At 44.0% G+C, this 16,550-nt stretch overlaps 1 protein-coding gene and 1 long non-coding RNA gene across 6 annotated transcripts in view; one reads left to right on the top strand and one right to left on the bottom strand.

Moving 5' to 3' along the window:
• EPB41L2 (erythrocyte membrane protein band 4.1 like 2) overlaps positions 1 to 10,854 on the bottom strand; it is a 78,553-nt gene extending 67,699 nt beyond the window's left edge. For 2 of the 5 annotated variants that reach the window (XM_079970628.1, XM_079970632.1), the window contains exon 1: positions 10,625 to 10,643. In XM_079970628.1, coding sequence (XP_079826754.1) covers position 10,625 — 1 coding nt within the window. In that variant the 5' untranslated portion in view covers positions 10,626 to 10,643. Of the gene's footprint in view, positions 1 to 10,624; positions 10,645 to 10,720 lie in introns of those variants that run through there. The other 3 variants (XM_079970629.1, XM_079970630.1, XM_079970636.1) reach the window with 3 other exon arrangements.
• An 86-nt stretch (positions 10,855 to 10,940) lies between these two features.
• LOC307213038 lies at positions 10,941 to 16,123 on the top strand. The gene is made up of 4 exons (XR_013837356.1): positions 10,941 to 11,799; positions 13,617 to 13,729; positions 14,918 to 15,009; positions 16,037 to 16,123. It is a non-coding gene; the product is annotated as an uncharacterized lncRNA (long non-coding RNA).
• Positions 16,124 to 16,550: the final 427 nt, after the last annotated feature.

Below are 16,550 nucleotides of genomic sequence, written 5' to 3'. Positions count from 1 at the left end.
AATCATAGAGTTAGAAAGGACCCAAGGTTCATCTAGTACAACCCCCTGCAATGCAGGAATCTCAGCTAAAGCAACCATGACAGATAGATGGATCTTTCCACTAATCATTTGTTTACCCTACACTTTTCAGTGCATTACCCTGTTACTTTCCTAATTGCAAGAAGTCAAAATTTTAAAGTGGATTGGTTGTGCAAGGATGATAGAAAAGAAAAATGTAGCTGGCTGCTGCAGGAGGACTGCAGCAGGAGGACAAAAGCTTGTAAAAAATTCTGCAGGCCAGTAATTTTTATAAACCTACCCACAAGGCCGTTTTACTGACTTGCCGTTTGGCTGCATCTTCCTAACGTTACCACTATCAACAGAAAAGCCTCAAATGAAGGCTGAGAGTCAGACTTTAGAGCCAAACAAATATATTTCTCAAAAACAGTGCTAAAGTAATGTGAAATCCAAACAAAAGGCTAGGAGACAAAATCCAACATAGGGAAACATGGGGAAACAGGCTGTAAATGAGAATTCTTCAAGTAGACTATTGATATAAAGCATATTACCTGCTTGGCTAGTATGGTGTGGCAGATTTCATTTTAAGTTCTTAAGCTTCTTTGGGAGCTCTATGAAGACAGCATGAGATTTTTGAAGTATATTTTGTACACAAGGCTAGCTTTCTACCGCTTACAAAATTTTAAATCAAGAACATAAGAACATACCAAAAACATAAGAGTTTAAGATGAGCCTGCTGAATCAGTCCAATGGTCTGTCCAGCATCCTGTTCTTACAGTGGCCAACAAGATGCTTGTAGAAAGACTGCAAGCTGCTCCACCGGTGATTCCCAGCAACTGGTATTTGAGACATCTCAAACAGTGGATGCAGAATATAGCACTAATCAATAACCACTAGCCACAATGGCTAGGTCCAGGGGTCAGCAAACTTTTTCATCAGGGGTCCGGTCCACTGTCCCTCAGACCTTGTGGGGCGGCCGGACTATATTTTGAAAAATTTAAATACCATGCAAGCCGGTCCAACAGCTGCCTCCGGACCTAGATGAGGAACACACTCTGCATGCACTCAGGAGCGCGTCTCGGCACCGCCCACTCACTGGCGTTGTTGACGAGCAGCAGCCGCTCCATTGGCCCGTCGCTGCAGAGCTCCTAGGTGGCACACACCATGCGCTGCGGTCCATCATTCGAGGTCAGGTAGGCAGGCAGGCACACACAGAGCGCTGGGCAGGCGGTACACAGCTCGCCCTCCAACTGCTCCGGTGGCCGCCGAGCGCGCCACCAGCAGCAGCGCCAAGCCGGGCGCCAGGCTGAAGCCCCGCAACGCACCTGTCACAATGCCCATGGCGCGGCCCACACCCGCCGCCCGCCTGCCTCTCCATCTGTGGCCATGCCAGGTTTACCTCAGCACACGGGCGGCGAGGAACTTCCTGCAGCCAATCCGAAGTGGTGCCAGCGTCACAAAAGTCAGTCTCCACACGGCGAGGCATCCACAGATTCTTTTCAAGGAACCGCTGTGCTGGTTCAGCTCAGCGCAGGGACTGACCGAGCAGGCGGCAGGGTCTGTGGGCTGGATTTACAAGCCTGGTGGGCCGCATCCGGCCCCCGGACCATAGTTTGCCGACCTCTGGCTAGGTCAAAAGTTTGAATTATGTTTCAATTGTAGCTTAAAATGAACTTAAGTATGTTCCAGTATTTTCAGAAGCAGTATTAAGGGGTGATACGAGGTCGTTTGACCACATGTCCATGTTTTCATACATCTTCCCCAAGTAAAGTTCCAGTCCTTGGATTTTGCTGTGTTGAGCTGCTGTTTTTTAATAGCTCTTTGTCCGATATCTATCCAAAGCAGCACTGAACAGCCTTTGGCCTTTCAGATCATATTGTTGGATTCCAACCCTCATTAGCCCCTATTAGCATGGCCACTGATCAATGACATAGCACAGCTACATGTGGAGGGCCACATATTTCCTACCCTTGATCCAAGGGAAGCAAAAGTGACCATAGTGTTAGCAATTCCATCAACAAAATACGAACATGTTCCCATGAGTTCTGAAAGGAGTGAAGGTGTTTTAAGTAAAAATGGTTAACTTCTGATTTAACTCCAGCATTTTGCCTTTATGGCGGAAGAGGCTCAGCACACCATACAGATTAACATCCATAGTATTTTCAACACTGGGCTCCCGCAAAATGAAACCATACATTGGTAGTTACTCTAAAGCTCTCATATATAATACAATATCTAGGCATTTTCAAGACTTTTCCATGTATTTTATAATATATTACACCTTTGAAATGAGATGAACCAAAACTGTTTCCATCTAAGAATCAAGCATTTTTCTCCTCAAATATTTAGAACACAATCTCTTGCAAACCTATGAGAAAATATATCACTCCTGCAATTCAAAATCTTGCAATGTATCCTTATTTTTGCATATCAAAATGCAAATTGATCAGTAAGTTGTTTCTTTAGATGCTCTCAGACTTGCACATACACTGTCCAACATGCATTGTTACTTACAACACTTACTGAACAGTAAAAATAAATAAAAAATAATCATGATGCATTAACAACATTTCTCAAGTGTTTGAGAAAAAACTACTTACGCAAGTAAAAGGAAACGAAAAAACTATTGACAGGAAACAAGAGAACAGTATACTGATCATACAGCACTATGCTGACAACTGTCTGATGCTGCAGTTTAGATAACACATGAAGAGTCAAAAGGTTGAATTGCAAACCCAGTGCTTTGTTTCCTGAAGCAACATGCTTTATCCTTGCATTCAGAGTCTATCTGCTTCACAGCCATGGGGAGGGATTAAAATTACACTCTCCATTTATCACAATGGTACATACAGAATGGGAAAGGATCACGCAAAAACTTGTAGTATAGCATATATACCTACTAGATTTGGAGTTGAGAGACCAAAGTTCAGGTTCCCTACACAAACATGAAACACACTGGGTGACATTAGTCTACTCACTCTCAACCAGGTGGTGGTTGTTTTTTTAAGCTACCTAAAACAGTGTTCAGTGGAACTTGCTCCAGAATAAGTCTGAATAGGGCTGCAGCCTAAGTTACAACAAGTACACTCTTTGCAGACCCCCCCCCTTTCTGAAGAGAACACATGTTAAATAAAATTACTGTACTAAGGTGATTTAAATGTTATCATATCTACTGAAACTATGTAGGAAAATCCTATTTTATTACATTTACATCACATTTACTCTGCTACAAACAACTTCAACAAAGCACAGAACCTGAATACCAATATTCATTACTACTTGCTATTTTAGAAATCTAAAAAAATCCCCACCAAAAACTTCTAAACTGCCACTTGACAACTGCAAAAGACAAGGAGTGATGAGAAAGTAAGGGTTGGGTGAGAATTCATTTAATAATGATTTTTCTTTCAAGCTGCTTCTCATACATATCAGGAGGTACACACAAATCTCTTATAGCATTCATTCACTACTAATTTTGACTCAGATTGTATATTCAGTCATTTTAACCAATTTAAATCAGTTTTACTAAATTTTTTTTCTCAAAGCAGCAAAACAGAAAAAATGCCAAAGTATCCTTTCATTCTACTCAGTATCTAACGCAAAATATCTGCAGAGAAAAAATAACTCATTTCTATTAAATAACGTATTTTCAACACTGAAACATGAGTTTTTCCCAATTAAATAGCAAAGCAGCATTTTCATTTGAAACAGTAATCCAAATGGTAGAGATTCATCGAATCATAGAGTTGGAATGAACCCAATGCAATGCAAGAATAACAGCTAAACAATCCCCAAGAGATGATCATCCAGCTGTTTAAAAACTTCCCGCTTCCAAGGCAGTATGTTCCACTGTCAAACAGCTCTTACTGTCAGAAGTTTCCTAATGTTTAGTAAGAAACTCCTTTCTTGTAATTTGAATCCATTGGTTTGGGTGCTACCCTCTGGAGCAGCAGAAAACAAGCGTGCTCCATTTTACATGTGAAAGCACATCAGATATTTGAAGACTGATAACCTAGCAGTTCGAAAGCATGTCAAAGTGCAAGTAGATAAATAGGTACCGCTCCGGTGGAAAGGTAAACGGCATTTCCGTGCGCTGCTCTGGTTTTGCCAGAAGCAGCTTTGTCATGCTGGCCACATGACCTGGAAAAACTGTCTGCAGACAAACGCTGGCTCCCTCGGCCAGTAAAGCGAGATGAAAACCACAACCCCAGAGTCGTTCGCGACTGGACCTAACTGTCAGGGGTCCTTTACCTTTAACATTTACCACCTCTTCCCCAAGCTAAGCCCACCCAGCTCCCTCAACTGTTCCTCATAAAGCTTGGTTTCCAGACCCTTAATCATCTTGCCCTCTTCTGCACACATTCTAGCTTGTCGATATCCTTTTTAAGCTGTGGTGCTCAGAGCTGGACACAGTACTCCAGGTGGGGTCCAACCAAGGCAGATTAGATTGGTACTATTACTTTCCTGGATATGGGCACTGCGCTTTTGCTGCTGCATCCTAGAATTGAATTAGCCTCTTTTCTTTTTCTTTTTTCTTTTTGCTGCTGCATAGCACTGTAGGCTTATGGTCTACTAAGAGCCTTAGATCCTTTTCACATGTACTGTGTTAAGCCAGGTGTCTCCTATCCTATATTTGTGCATCTGATTATTCCTGCCTAAGTGCAGAACCTTACGTTTGTCCCAGGAGATATGATTAAGTATTCACTTTAAACAAACTGAAGTACAACAAAGCTACTTAACTGAAAAAAAATATATTTATTACAATGTGGGCCTCAAGTAGAAAGATATTTCAAGTCTCTTTGTTTTTTAAGGAGTGGGGGAAACTACCTCACACTGCAGTCTAAATCACTGTCGTTCTGATATTTCTGTGTTCAAATACCATCTGAGCATGTAATGCACAAGAAGTTAATGTTTTAGGCTTCAAAGAAATCACAGCCTAAATTACAGCTAGAAATTTAGTGCCTCTGAAACTGAGCCACTAGGTCACATTCAATTGGTCACATTCCAGAAGCACTACACTGCCACGTATGCAGCATGTCTTATGTTCAAAAACTCTTATTGTAAACAGAGTCAGCAGCTGGATAATTTTATAGTAAATTAGATGCTTCATGGCACTTGTTGCCTAGGTAATGTGCTTAAATATAAAGACTGTAAATAGATTTATTTTATTATGCATGGAAACCATGGGTATGTCAGAATTAGACATACTAATAAATGGCTTTTTTAAAAAAAAAAAACCTCAATGACCCATAATCCATTAAATACATTGAAACTGTTTCACTTTTAGTAAATGTAGTTGGGGGTGTTTGAATTTGCAAAAGGGCACCGGAACAACTTCAAAAAAGAGAAACAAAAATTGTGCTATGAAAAAAAAGGACAAAACTTCCTAGTTTTTCCTGGGATGTGCTGGCTTTAAAATCTGTTTTTGCTCATGGTTTTGCTAAACAAGAGAACAATCTTAATAATTCAGTGACTGACACAGAAATTTACAGAAGCTAAATCTCAAAGTATAGTGAGTGACTCTGGACTCCCCTCTTCCAGGTTATCCACGTGTGAATGTGCACACTCTCCCTACTTTGAGGCAATGTCTTTTTTGCTAAAAAAAAAAAAAAGTGTTTAGGGGTACAGTGGTACCTCGAGTTAAGTACTTAATTCATTCCAGAGGTGCGTTCTTAACCTGAAACTGTTCTTAACCTGAAGCACCACTTTAGCTAATGGGGCCTCCTGCTGCCACAGCGCCACTGGAGCACGATTTCTGTTCTCATCCTGAAGCAAAGTCTTAACCTGAAGCACTATTTCTGGATTAGCGGAGTCTGTTACCTGAAGAGCATGTTACCTGAAGACTATGTTACCCAAGGTACCATTGTACTCTCATTTTCCTACTCATATTGAAATGCTGCCTTTTAATGAGGCCAAACTTATATTCACAAAATGTTTAGGGGTATGCGGACCCCTAGAAAAAAGCAATGCTTTGAGGTATGTGCAAAGCACAGAACTTGGGGAAAGGGGGAGTAGTAACGTTTATGGTGGTTCATTTGTGACCTAGCAGTCCCATTTGTTTATTTACGTACTTCTTGGCCCACATTTTTACATTAAACATCTTTGAAGATGTTTACCATAGAACTCTAATACCATAGAAGTTAGTTCAAAGTCACAATCAGAAACTCAATTTCCTTTCTATGATATATATTAACACACAATTTATCATTAGCACATGGGCGCGCACACACATGTATTACTCTTATGAATGCAGTCAATAACTTTTAAAATAATTAGGGACATAATTGTAAAACTGTCATTCTCTGAACTACACATCCCTTTTTCTGTTCCACATATTCTCTGGTCACACTAGTTTTGCAGGTTTCTACAGTGCTCCAAGATATACCTGAAAAAAGGGAAAACAGCTCCTAGCAATGTGAACAGCAATGCTGCAATGCATGTGTACATTTTGGTACGACTGTCATGACCATCCACTGAATAATGCCCCTGACAACTAACACCTTTTCCAGACCCACCCAAAGCAATTTTGGAAATGTTTGTGCTAAGACTTCGACCTTTTTCCCAGTGCATACCAATTCATTCCAGAAGATATTACCTACACTGATCAAACTCAAAAACTGCAAAGTGAAAACACACAGATGAACAAGACCAAGCAAAGGCAAATATAGTTTATTCTGTACTTTTTTAATGTGTGAGCAATAAGAACATGGACACAAAACAACTACTATTACCCAGAAATGCATGGTGACTAATGATCAATAGATCTAGGCCAGGCCAATGCCTGGATGGATGACCAGATGGGAAAAACATGTAAGGTGCCTTGCGTTCCATAACAGAAGGGAGGTGGTATACAAGTGTAAATGAAATGAAATGAAATGAAAAAACTAAAATAATATAATATGGCACAGTAACTGAAGTGTGGTATTGCTGACACAAGGAAGCTAGGGAAACAGGCTATCTCCTATCAAACCTTATCTATATTGATTTATAAGAGAACTTAATTTTTCAAGATCAGAAAATGTAGCTTAATTTCTGGCAGGGAAAGCCAATGTGGTATCTTCAGGTTTGTGCCTTACAACACCCTTCATCCATGAGCATGGGAATGCTGGCTGGGAATGGTGGAAGTTGTAGTACAAAATTATTTGGAGAGCCTGATTTATGGTATCCACCTTTAAACACATAATGCCTATATACAGAGATATTCACCCAAAAACCATTCTACTAGGCACCCACAACAGAAACTTCAGGCACTTATAAGCAAGAGTGACTATTCCACAGAGCATGAACCAGCAGATAAATGTGGGGTAGAAAACTGTGATGGAAAGGGGGTGGGACACTAGTTCTGTCCATGGTTAGAAGCCCACCTTCTGAAATGAAATACCATTCGCTCCTCCTGGGCAAAAGCTTCACCTCTTAACTGCAGTGCACTTTGCCCACAGAAATTCTTTAAGATCATCTTTTCTACAGTCCCCTCTCACAGCCCGCCCAACTCCTTCCATGGAGTTGACCGGAATAGCAGACTTCATATGCCTGTCAAATATCTAAAGCACCAGCATTGTGATGTCTGGCAGTCATCTCTATCCCACTTCTCACCTTCTAGAGGGAAATGAGTGTTAGTCACCTCCAGCATCCTTGTCTAAGTCCCTCCTTCCTTAGTCTAGCTGCTAATCATTATCACCACAATCAAATTGCATAAAAAGTGATATTATGCCCACATACTTTCTTCCTTGCCTTCCCACCAACTTCAGATGTTACCCAGGGCAAAGATGACCATAAGATTAAGTTTTGCTATGTTAGGTTTTCCTAATACAGTATAGGATTAAATACAAAAATATTATTTAGTGTTTTCCTTTTGATTTCACCTACTTACGGTTCCTCCTCCAGCTTTTAATAAACACACTGCTCAGTTTGATTTCTGTACTGCTTCCCAAACACACCCAAAGGCTGTTAGTTACACACACACACACACACACACACACACACACCATTGCTTGAACCACTTGAGCTACACTACTGGGCTAAACTGCATGCGAAACTAGGAGAGGGATCAAATAGAAATGTCAAGCAGCAGACTTTAGCTAGCAGTCTCCTACTCCCAGTAGACTTCATAAGTCAGTGGGAATCACTCAGCTTCTGATCTAGGTAATAAGCAGGTGATGGCAAGAAAGAGAAGTAACAGTGCACTCCTTGCCAGTAGGTTACATTCATTTTCCCACCATCCTCTCTAGAAGGTGGCACTAGCCTCTTTAGAACTGCCTCACTTTCGTTGTCAAGCTCCAAACAAAGCTTCTTACTTACAGATCATACTATCCAGATCACCAGCAAAGCTACAAGTTTAACAAATCCACATGCAACTCTTATCTCAAACTCTTTATCCAAAATTACCCCTCACATGTTGGAGCATCCTAGCCTCAAAGACCTAACAAAACAAAACAAAACAAAATGTCAAAATCACATCCATATTTTTTAACTTATCATGACCAATATTTTTAAAAAAGAGAATATGGCTATGCTATGCTAGGCCGACACTTAAGACAAGTGGAAATGAATTCTTTCCATAGTTGCCAAATCATATTCTAAAAAGCACATGGGCACTTGAGTTATGCTGAGCAGAAGTTAATAGTATTTTATAAACAGCCTTTTAGCATTTCCAATTTGTGGGAGATGAAGTGGACTTCTTCCTCAAATGTACAACATAGAAAACTTTACCACTCCACCTCTAGAATTAGATGGAAACTTACTATTGCTGAATGGAATGGTACTGTTTACATGAACAAGTATTTTCACAGCCCTATTGTAAAAGCCCTATTACAGCTTTTGGATTTGTCATAATGGGCCAACACAATATGTGTATGTGTATATTGAGGAATACCAGATTTAGCCATCCAGCAATCTTAAAACTGAAGGAGGTGTGAGGAGTGTTTCTACCATATAAAGATAATACTTGAGGGGGGCATACACCCTAACTCCACCCTATTTTGCTTCAAGTGATCAATGAACATACTCAGCACACCTTAAAATTAGAGCATGCTGTCTTTAGAACAGCTTTGAGTAACCATGACGTTTGTGTTCTCAAAAGGGAATGGGGGTAAACGGGCTTCAATGCAAGCATGTCAAAAGATCCTTTTGGGGGGCCTAATCCGGCCCGCGGGTCGGTTTAATCCAGCCCCTGTGGCAGTTTATTTCCTGGGGTAAAAAACTCAACAACTTCAACCCTAATAAAAGCTCAACAACTTGGTTGGCCCTCACTTCATCAAATCTGGCCCTCTTTGAGAAAAGTTTGGACACCACTGCTTTAATGCAACCCATTTGCAACCTACCACATTCTAATCTAATTAAGCCTGCATAATACCTCCTGCGTCCATTTTAAGCTTTTTCATCATGTCCACTTTCCCCACCCCACTCGCTACTTCGCTTCGCATCCCATTTGCTCTGAATAACCTTTCTCGGTATACCAAAATCAGTACGCGGTGACTTTTTACTTGGTGCCGATAAAGCTATCACCCACCGGCAAGAGCTTTAGTTCTTCCCACTAAATGGGCCAGGGCTCCCCGCCCACCAATCACCGCAAACACGGGAGACGAGGCTACACATAAACACATCGCGTTACGACGCAGGTCACAACAGTCCCGGCGGCCTGCAGGGGGCTTCCAGGACAGCGAATACGTCGGGACTCTCGGCCAGGAATCGGCATCCCAGAGCCTGGCGCTCATTCCCGCCCCCACGCGGATCACATTCCCGCGTCGTGGCGCGCGCGTGGGAGGGGATGTAAACGAGGGAAATTTGAACAAAAGGTGGAGACTGACGGCTTCCCGGGGGAGGGGGGCGGCTCAGCTGAACCCTCGGCAGGGAGGAGAAAGCCGCTGCTGGGATTAAAAACCTGCGGAGGGAAAGAGGGCTTCCCTCTCCCGCCCCGCACACATCCAAACCCCGCTAGGCAGGATGCCACACGCTGCACACGCCCCACGCTTTGGAGAGGGGCAGGAACACGCGGTGCAGCGCCGTTTCCCTGCTTTGCTTTTGCATCCTCCTCCCTCCTCAGCGCCACAGTGCCGTCCCTTCCCCTCGCGCTGAGGGAGGGCAGCGGATTTCCCGAGGAGGAAGGCGGCGGCGGCGGCGGCGGCGGCAGCCCCAGCGGACGTGCATCTTCGCCTCAGAGCTGCTCTCCCCCCCCCCCACCCGCGGTATCGTCGTCGTCTTCGCCGCCGCCTCTCCTCCCTACCGGGGCTGCAGGCAGAGGAGGCTTGAAACCCCCCCAACCCCCCCCCCCACCTACTCCAACCGCGAGGCGACTCCAGCTGGAGCCCCACATCCCCAGGGGCTGAGAGGAGGCGGCGGAGCGGGAAGAGCAGGAATCCGCGCCGTCGTAGCCGCCTCCCTGCCGGCCGCCCCTCGGGGAGCAACTCCGCCGGAACTGAAAGCCAAACGGCGGCCGGGAGAAGGGCGGCTCGGGGTGGGGGGCAGAGCAAAAGCCAGGCCGCCTGTCTATGAGGAGAAAACGGGGGAAGGGGGAGCCGGCTCCGTCAAGAGAGCGGCTGCTGCGCTTCGCCTACTTCCCCCTCAGGCTCACGCCGCGTCCCTTTCGCTCGCTCGCTCGCTCGCAGCCGGCTCCCCAGCGCCGCCTCACTCACTCTCGGTTACGACAGCGAAGCCCGCCAAAAACAACCCAGCGCTGCTCCGTCCCGCACCAACTTTGCCGGCGGCGCCTGTAGGGCTTTCCTACCTCCTCGGCGGGCTTCCTCCTCCTCCTGCCTCTCGCTTCCCCGTCTGGCCGCTGCGCCACCGCCTCCCTCAGCCTCATTCGAAATTGAAATTCCCTGGCCAAGGCCGTCAGCGCGGCTCCAGCCCCCTCCCCGCGTCCCGGCCTCCGCCAGCAGCCCCGCCCCCGGTTTTGACCCTCGGCCAATCGCAGGCTCCAGAACGACGGCCAGCCCCACCTATTCCCTCTTGGGTGTTGTGTTTTTCCTCCCCTCTCGCGCTCTGCCCATCAATCGGCAGCCTCTGTTTCTCTTGCTCAGCCACCCTCCCTTCGTCCCGCTCTTTCTAGCCACGCCCACAATGGTCTTCAGGCGGCTTGTAGTTCCGAGCTGGCCCGTCTTCGCGCTCCTTCGCTGTTGCATAGACGAGGCTGGCCCAGGAAGAGAAATGAAAAGAAAAGAAAAACAACTGTGCGCGCTGATATGGGCAGGGATTGGTTTGGTGCATGTGAAATCAGTGTGTTTTTAGCGGCGCTAGAAATACGTTTCGTATTAAAGAAAAGCCGCAGACGGAGATTTGGATGGAAGCAAAAGGCTTCTTGTGTCGTTTATGTGATCCATCATGTTACAGGTTAAGGATTTCTTGCTTGCCTGGCATTTTGAAAGAGCTGCCGTTTGTTGACCTGCAGTTTTTATTGTTTTATGATCGCTACTATTCACTTTTTGGTTCTGGTGTTTTGCTTTTATTGTGGTTATTGTACATCTCTCTGAAGTCTGTTTGGTGGACTTTTATGTAAGCCTGCTATCTTATACATATTTAAGGCTAATTAAATTTAGTAGAGCTGCTGAGTGAACAGCAGTGCCTAGGATTTCAGGCTGGAATCCAGTCCTAGATGAGGACAAACAATCAGCGGTGCTGTGGTTGAGCAGGGGGTGTTGAAGATTCTATTTTAATAGAGTGTTGTTTTATATAACATTAGCAGCCCAAACATTCAGTGGTGCCACAGGTTAAAACAAATTCATCATGCAAGTCATAACGTATTCACATCAATCCAAAAGATGGAGGGATAGCTTCATTGGTGACCTCCAGAATCCGAACCAGGAGGTCAGGGAATAATGAAATACAATTTAATATTAACTGTTTTTAAGCACTACATTCTATACAAAGGTGATGATATTTCAGACAGCCCCAGCCTTCCAATTCACAGTCTAAATCAGATGAGTGTTATGGGAAAGGGAAGGGAGATTAAAAACAGGATGTGATATGCTGAGTCCAAAAGAGCAGATATCAGCAGTCCAAAAGAGCAGATATGAGAAAAGTTCTATCTAGGAAGCAGGAATGCAGCTTTTAACAATTCTTGGTCCTCTGGACTCGCTATCACCAGGTTGCTTTCCCTTCACTTTTGCATTCACAGAGCACTTTATAGCTGTAGAATTCACACTGCAGACAGTGGAAGCTCCAAGAACAGTTTATCCTCTGGCTGATAATCAGGAACAGGTTATCTTTCCCCATGTTTCTGTGTAATTTCAAGAGAATTGACCCTCATGGAAACTTGCTTGTATTTCACTTTGTCTTTACCCAGTCCATGAAATATAACCATACTTTACCCTGACCGTTAAGTCCAGTTGCGGACGACTCTGGGGTTGTGGCGCTCATCTCGCTTTACTGGCCGTGGGAGCTAGCGCTTGTCCGCAGACAGTTTTGCCAGGTCATGTGGCCAGCATGACTAAGCCGCTTCTGGCGAAACCAGAGCAGCGCACGGAAACGCCGTTTCCCTTTCCGCCGGAGCAATACCTATTTATCTACTTGCACTTTGATGTGCTTTCAAACTTCTTGTCAGCAAACACCTTTGCTGAACCGAGTTGATGTTTTAGTAGTAACTATAGATTAGGGCACACTGCTTAATGCCAATTTACTTCTCTGATATTATAACCTCAGCAAAACATGAAAACTGAGCTTATCTTTTTCACCTGAGGCAATATTTTGTTCTGGCATCATTTCACTAATGGGCAGGCTGATCCTAGGAAAAAGACGGCTGGGCTAATAGGATGCTCATGCTATTGGTTCCTGAAGGGGACCGTCAGTAGCCTAAAGGAACTGTTCGAGTAGCACTGTCCCTTTTAAGGAAATGCAGAAGATTCAGAAGATAAAGCATTTATTCACGTAGCGCATAGTTAAACTATGAAACCTGCTCCCACAGGAGGCAGTGATGGCCACCAACTTGGATGGCTTTAAAAAAGAGGATTGGAAAAATGAATGGAGGATAAGGCTATCAATGGTTGCTAGCCATGCTGGATATGCTATGCCTTCATGGCTGGAGGCAAGTGCATTCCAAGGAACGGCCCATATTATTGCCCAATGAGTGTAGGGTCTCCAGTGGCCAAGGAGATCAACAAATGATGCCTATAGATACAAACTCTGGAGCATCACCCAGACAGGGGCTCCAGTCTTCTGAGAGATAAAGCAGAAGAAACCTATTAGCAGCCCCTGTTTGCCAGGGAAATGTCAGATCCAGAATGGGAAGAAAGGACTGCAGTTCTACTCGCAAGAAGTGCCAAAAGTACATAAGAAGAGTCCTAGTGGATATGACTACATGCACATGTGGTGACCAGCCATGAGAAGCCCATAAGCAGAGCCCTGAGTGCAACAACCTTCTGTTTCATCTTACCCGTGGCTGATGGGATATCATGGTGTACCCTCCAAAGCTACATGTCATTTCTCACAGTTGGCCTTGAAACTGAATTAAGTGCTGTGCTCTGCACATTAATCCTACTTTGAGCACAACTGTGTCTTTTGAATTGAAGAAGAGTCAAGTGATTGCTTCTGAATGGGCCGCCTACAGTAATACTTGGCACAGTTTGCGCTTGTGGTTGTGTCAACACAGCCTATGTGTTTTGTCTCCACATTTCTGTTTTCCCCAGAGCTTGAAGAAGCTCGGGAAAAATGGCAGGAATGTTCTACAGCTCTGGCCCTGATTGTCTCCAGAAGCAGCAGAAGCAGCTCTTTCTCCTTCAGCGATCATGAACTTTTGAAGGTATGAAAGGAGAAAAGTCCCACCCTGATCTTTTCCTCTTATAGCTGCTTTGCTGCGCTGCGCTGCTGCAGCTGCTGATGTTTTTAACAGCATCAGCCTGAGCAAGTTTAATTGGCGTAGGGTTATAAACAACTGGAGCTGGGGGACCCTTCTTTCAATTAAATCTCCCAAGCATAGTGACAAAAGCAAGATATTTTTCCTGGATTAGGCAAGGCCAGAAAGAAAAGGAAGCATCTTTATAATTCTCTTCCCTCTCTTTCCTCAACCAACTGTCCTCCTTAACAGTGTGCAAAGAGTCTTGGGCCTCAGCTGTGCCTTCTACATCCAATAGCCGACTTTTACTCCCTTTCCTTGTGTTTTTTAGGCTGTTTGGCTAGGCTGCGACTGTGACCCCTGGCTTATGTAAAGGGAAAAAAGAACCACAGCAGAAAAGTAAACAGTCTAGCTGTCAGCGTTGTTGGTTTAAATGACAATGCTGTCTCCATTCTCTTCCATGGGTCTCATTTATGCTTCAAAAATGAGGAATTTATGAGCTGTAAAGGGAGTTTCTGGTGAATGCTCTTTCCTTACAACGCACACCACAAGAAAACATTTAAGCTGTAGCTCTATGAAATTGTTATCTGGACACATTTTGTTTGAATCCAGTGTGACTTTGTTCTTGAGTTTTCAGGGTGGACAAAATGGGAATAATAATTCCAAATGTCCTTGAGCTATGAAATTCTATTATTTTTTGAAACTATTGGGTTTTTAATGGATTTTTAAAAAAATCTAACAGTGATATTCAACTAAATGGAGGATAGACCCACTGAAATTAATGAATATCACTAACTTAGATTCATTAATTTCAATAGGTATACTATGAGTAAAACTTTGTTGAATACAGCTCTATATTTATACCTCTGGGTTTTGTTTTAAATGTTCTTAAGCAGCTGGATTGTATGTTGTGCTTTATCCTTCGCTAACCTAGTACCCTCCCAACGTAGATGAAGCTGGATTGTATGTTGTGCTTTATCCTTCGCTAACCTAGTACCCTCCCAACGTATTGGACTACCAATTCCCGTCAGCTTCCATCCAGCAACAACCTATTTAATGGTTCCGAAAATTGGTAGGGCAAGCTGTCTGCTTACACAGCGAAAGGTGTGCTTTCCTTTCATAAGATCCGATTCCTTATTTTGTTTCTTATACTAGGTCAAGCAACCTCTGCCTGGGCTTAGATAGGCATTGGCATCAGAGAACCGATGCCCTCCATTAACCAACCATACAGGCTGGAGATATGAAGGGTGAGCAGACAAGTACTATTTTACCAGACGAATGCAAGAGCCTCAGTGTGTCTTTTCCCAGCTCCGCCAGTTGTTCTGTGGCTTTCCCCCTGTGGGGTTCACCAGGAATTGGGGTGAAGTTCCCTCCAGTTCCAGTGGGAGTTTTATTTCTTTTTCAGCCCAATAGCTGGGTGAGGGGGATAGGATTTTCATCTGGATCATAATCCATCTCTGTATGCTGGCAATCCACACCCACTCTTAAATAAATAAATGCAGCCGCAGTTGCATGCTACACGTTTAGCATTACACACATTTTGGCCCTCCGTCTCCTTTTGAGCGTCCACTTCTCTTGCTAGGCCATGGTGACCTGTACTCTTGCTCCCTGGGCTTCACCAGCTTGGGGCTGACAGCCCATCAACTATAGCTGAGCAAGGTGAATTACTTCTTGATATGGAGTCCAGCCCAGCCATTCCCATGGCTCCCAGCTACAACTTGCCTCTGTTATATACAGTTCTACCTCAGTCATGCAACCTACTCTTCCGTTTTTCTCTCAGGCCTCGGAAAACTTTTGGGCAACCCTGGGTCAAATGTAAATGTCTTTATGGGACTCCTTCCCGTTTCCACACAGCTAATTATTATTAATAGCTGTACTTATATTATGACAGCAACAAATGAGCATTTGCAGCTATTAAGCGTTGCTCATGGCAGTGTTGGATGCTAGTAAATTGTGCACGAGAAGTTCAAGGTGCTGTTTTGACTTGTAAAGCTTGTGTAAGTGGTTTTTAAAACGGGTCATATGATACAGTGCTTTCTCCCAGCAAAGCTTAAAAGAGCCGATTTGTGGAGAGAGGGTTTTTTCTTAAAAGAGAAACAGATGGCAGGGTATCTTGATGTTAGAAATTCCATCCTATTCTTACCCATGTATTGAAGTCCAAGTTGTAAACCGTCATAGGATTGGAGGGAGCGTATGGAAATCAAAGGCATTTTAAAAGGGGGAAAAGTTTCCATTTTTGTCCTGTTTTAAGAGTTTGCTTTTTTTCTTTTACAGACACCCAGAATAGTCACCAAATCAAATTGCAATAAAATGGTGGACCACAACTTAAAGCAGTTCTGTCAACAAGGCTCATAAAACAATACCACAAAATAAAAATTAACAATGAAATACTGTAGTTTTCCTTGTATTGGATGAAGTTTTTTGAAACAAAAATCATGTCAAAAAACTGGAGTCGTCCAATACACGGATAGCGGCATGGGGGGTGGGGAAGATGCTGTTGCGCGCAGGGAGCGATCTGCGGGAAGCACTCCCTGGATCATTACCCGTGCACAGCGGTATGAGGGGAGAGGCTCAACAACTTTGGGCCATCTCCCCTCATTTTCTTAAAATTGAGTCCCCAAAAACTTCAAAAACCCCAAAAACGGGGGGGGGGGTGTCTAATAGACGGAAAAGTACAGTACTTTACACTATTTGCAGCACCACATTGCCAACCCTGTAGCTCCCTGCAGCCAACATTTTGAAGAGCTTCCAGCTACCATATTAGCTTAACTACTCTTTAAAATCTTCA

Source organism: Podarcis cretensis (genome assembly GCF_951804945.1).
Source record: "Podarcis cretensis genome assembly, chromosome: 3".
Lineage (NCBI taxonomy): Eukaryota > Metazoa > Chordata > Lepidosauria > Squamata > Lacertidae > Podarcis > Podarcis cretensis.
The sequence above is the reverse complement of the archived record's forward strand: the minus strand, read 5'-3'. Positions and strand labels throughout refer to the sequence as shown.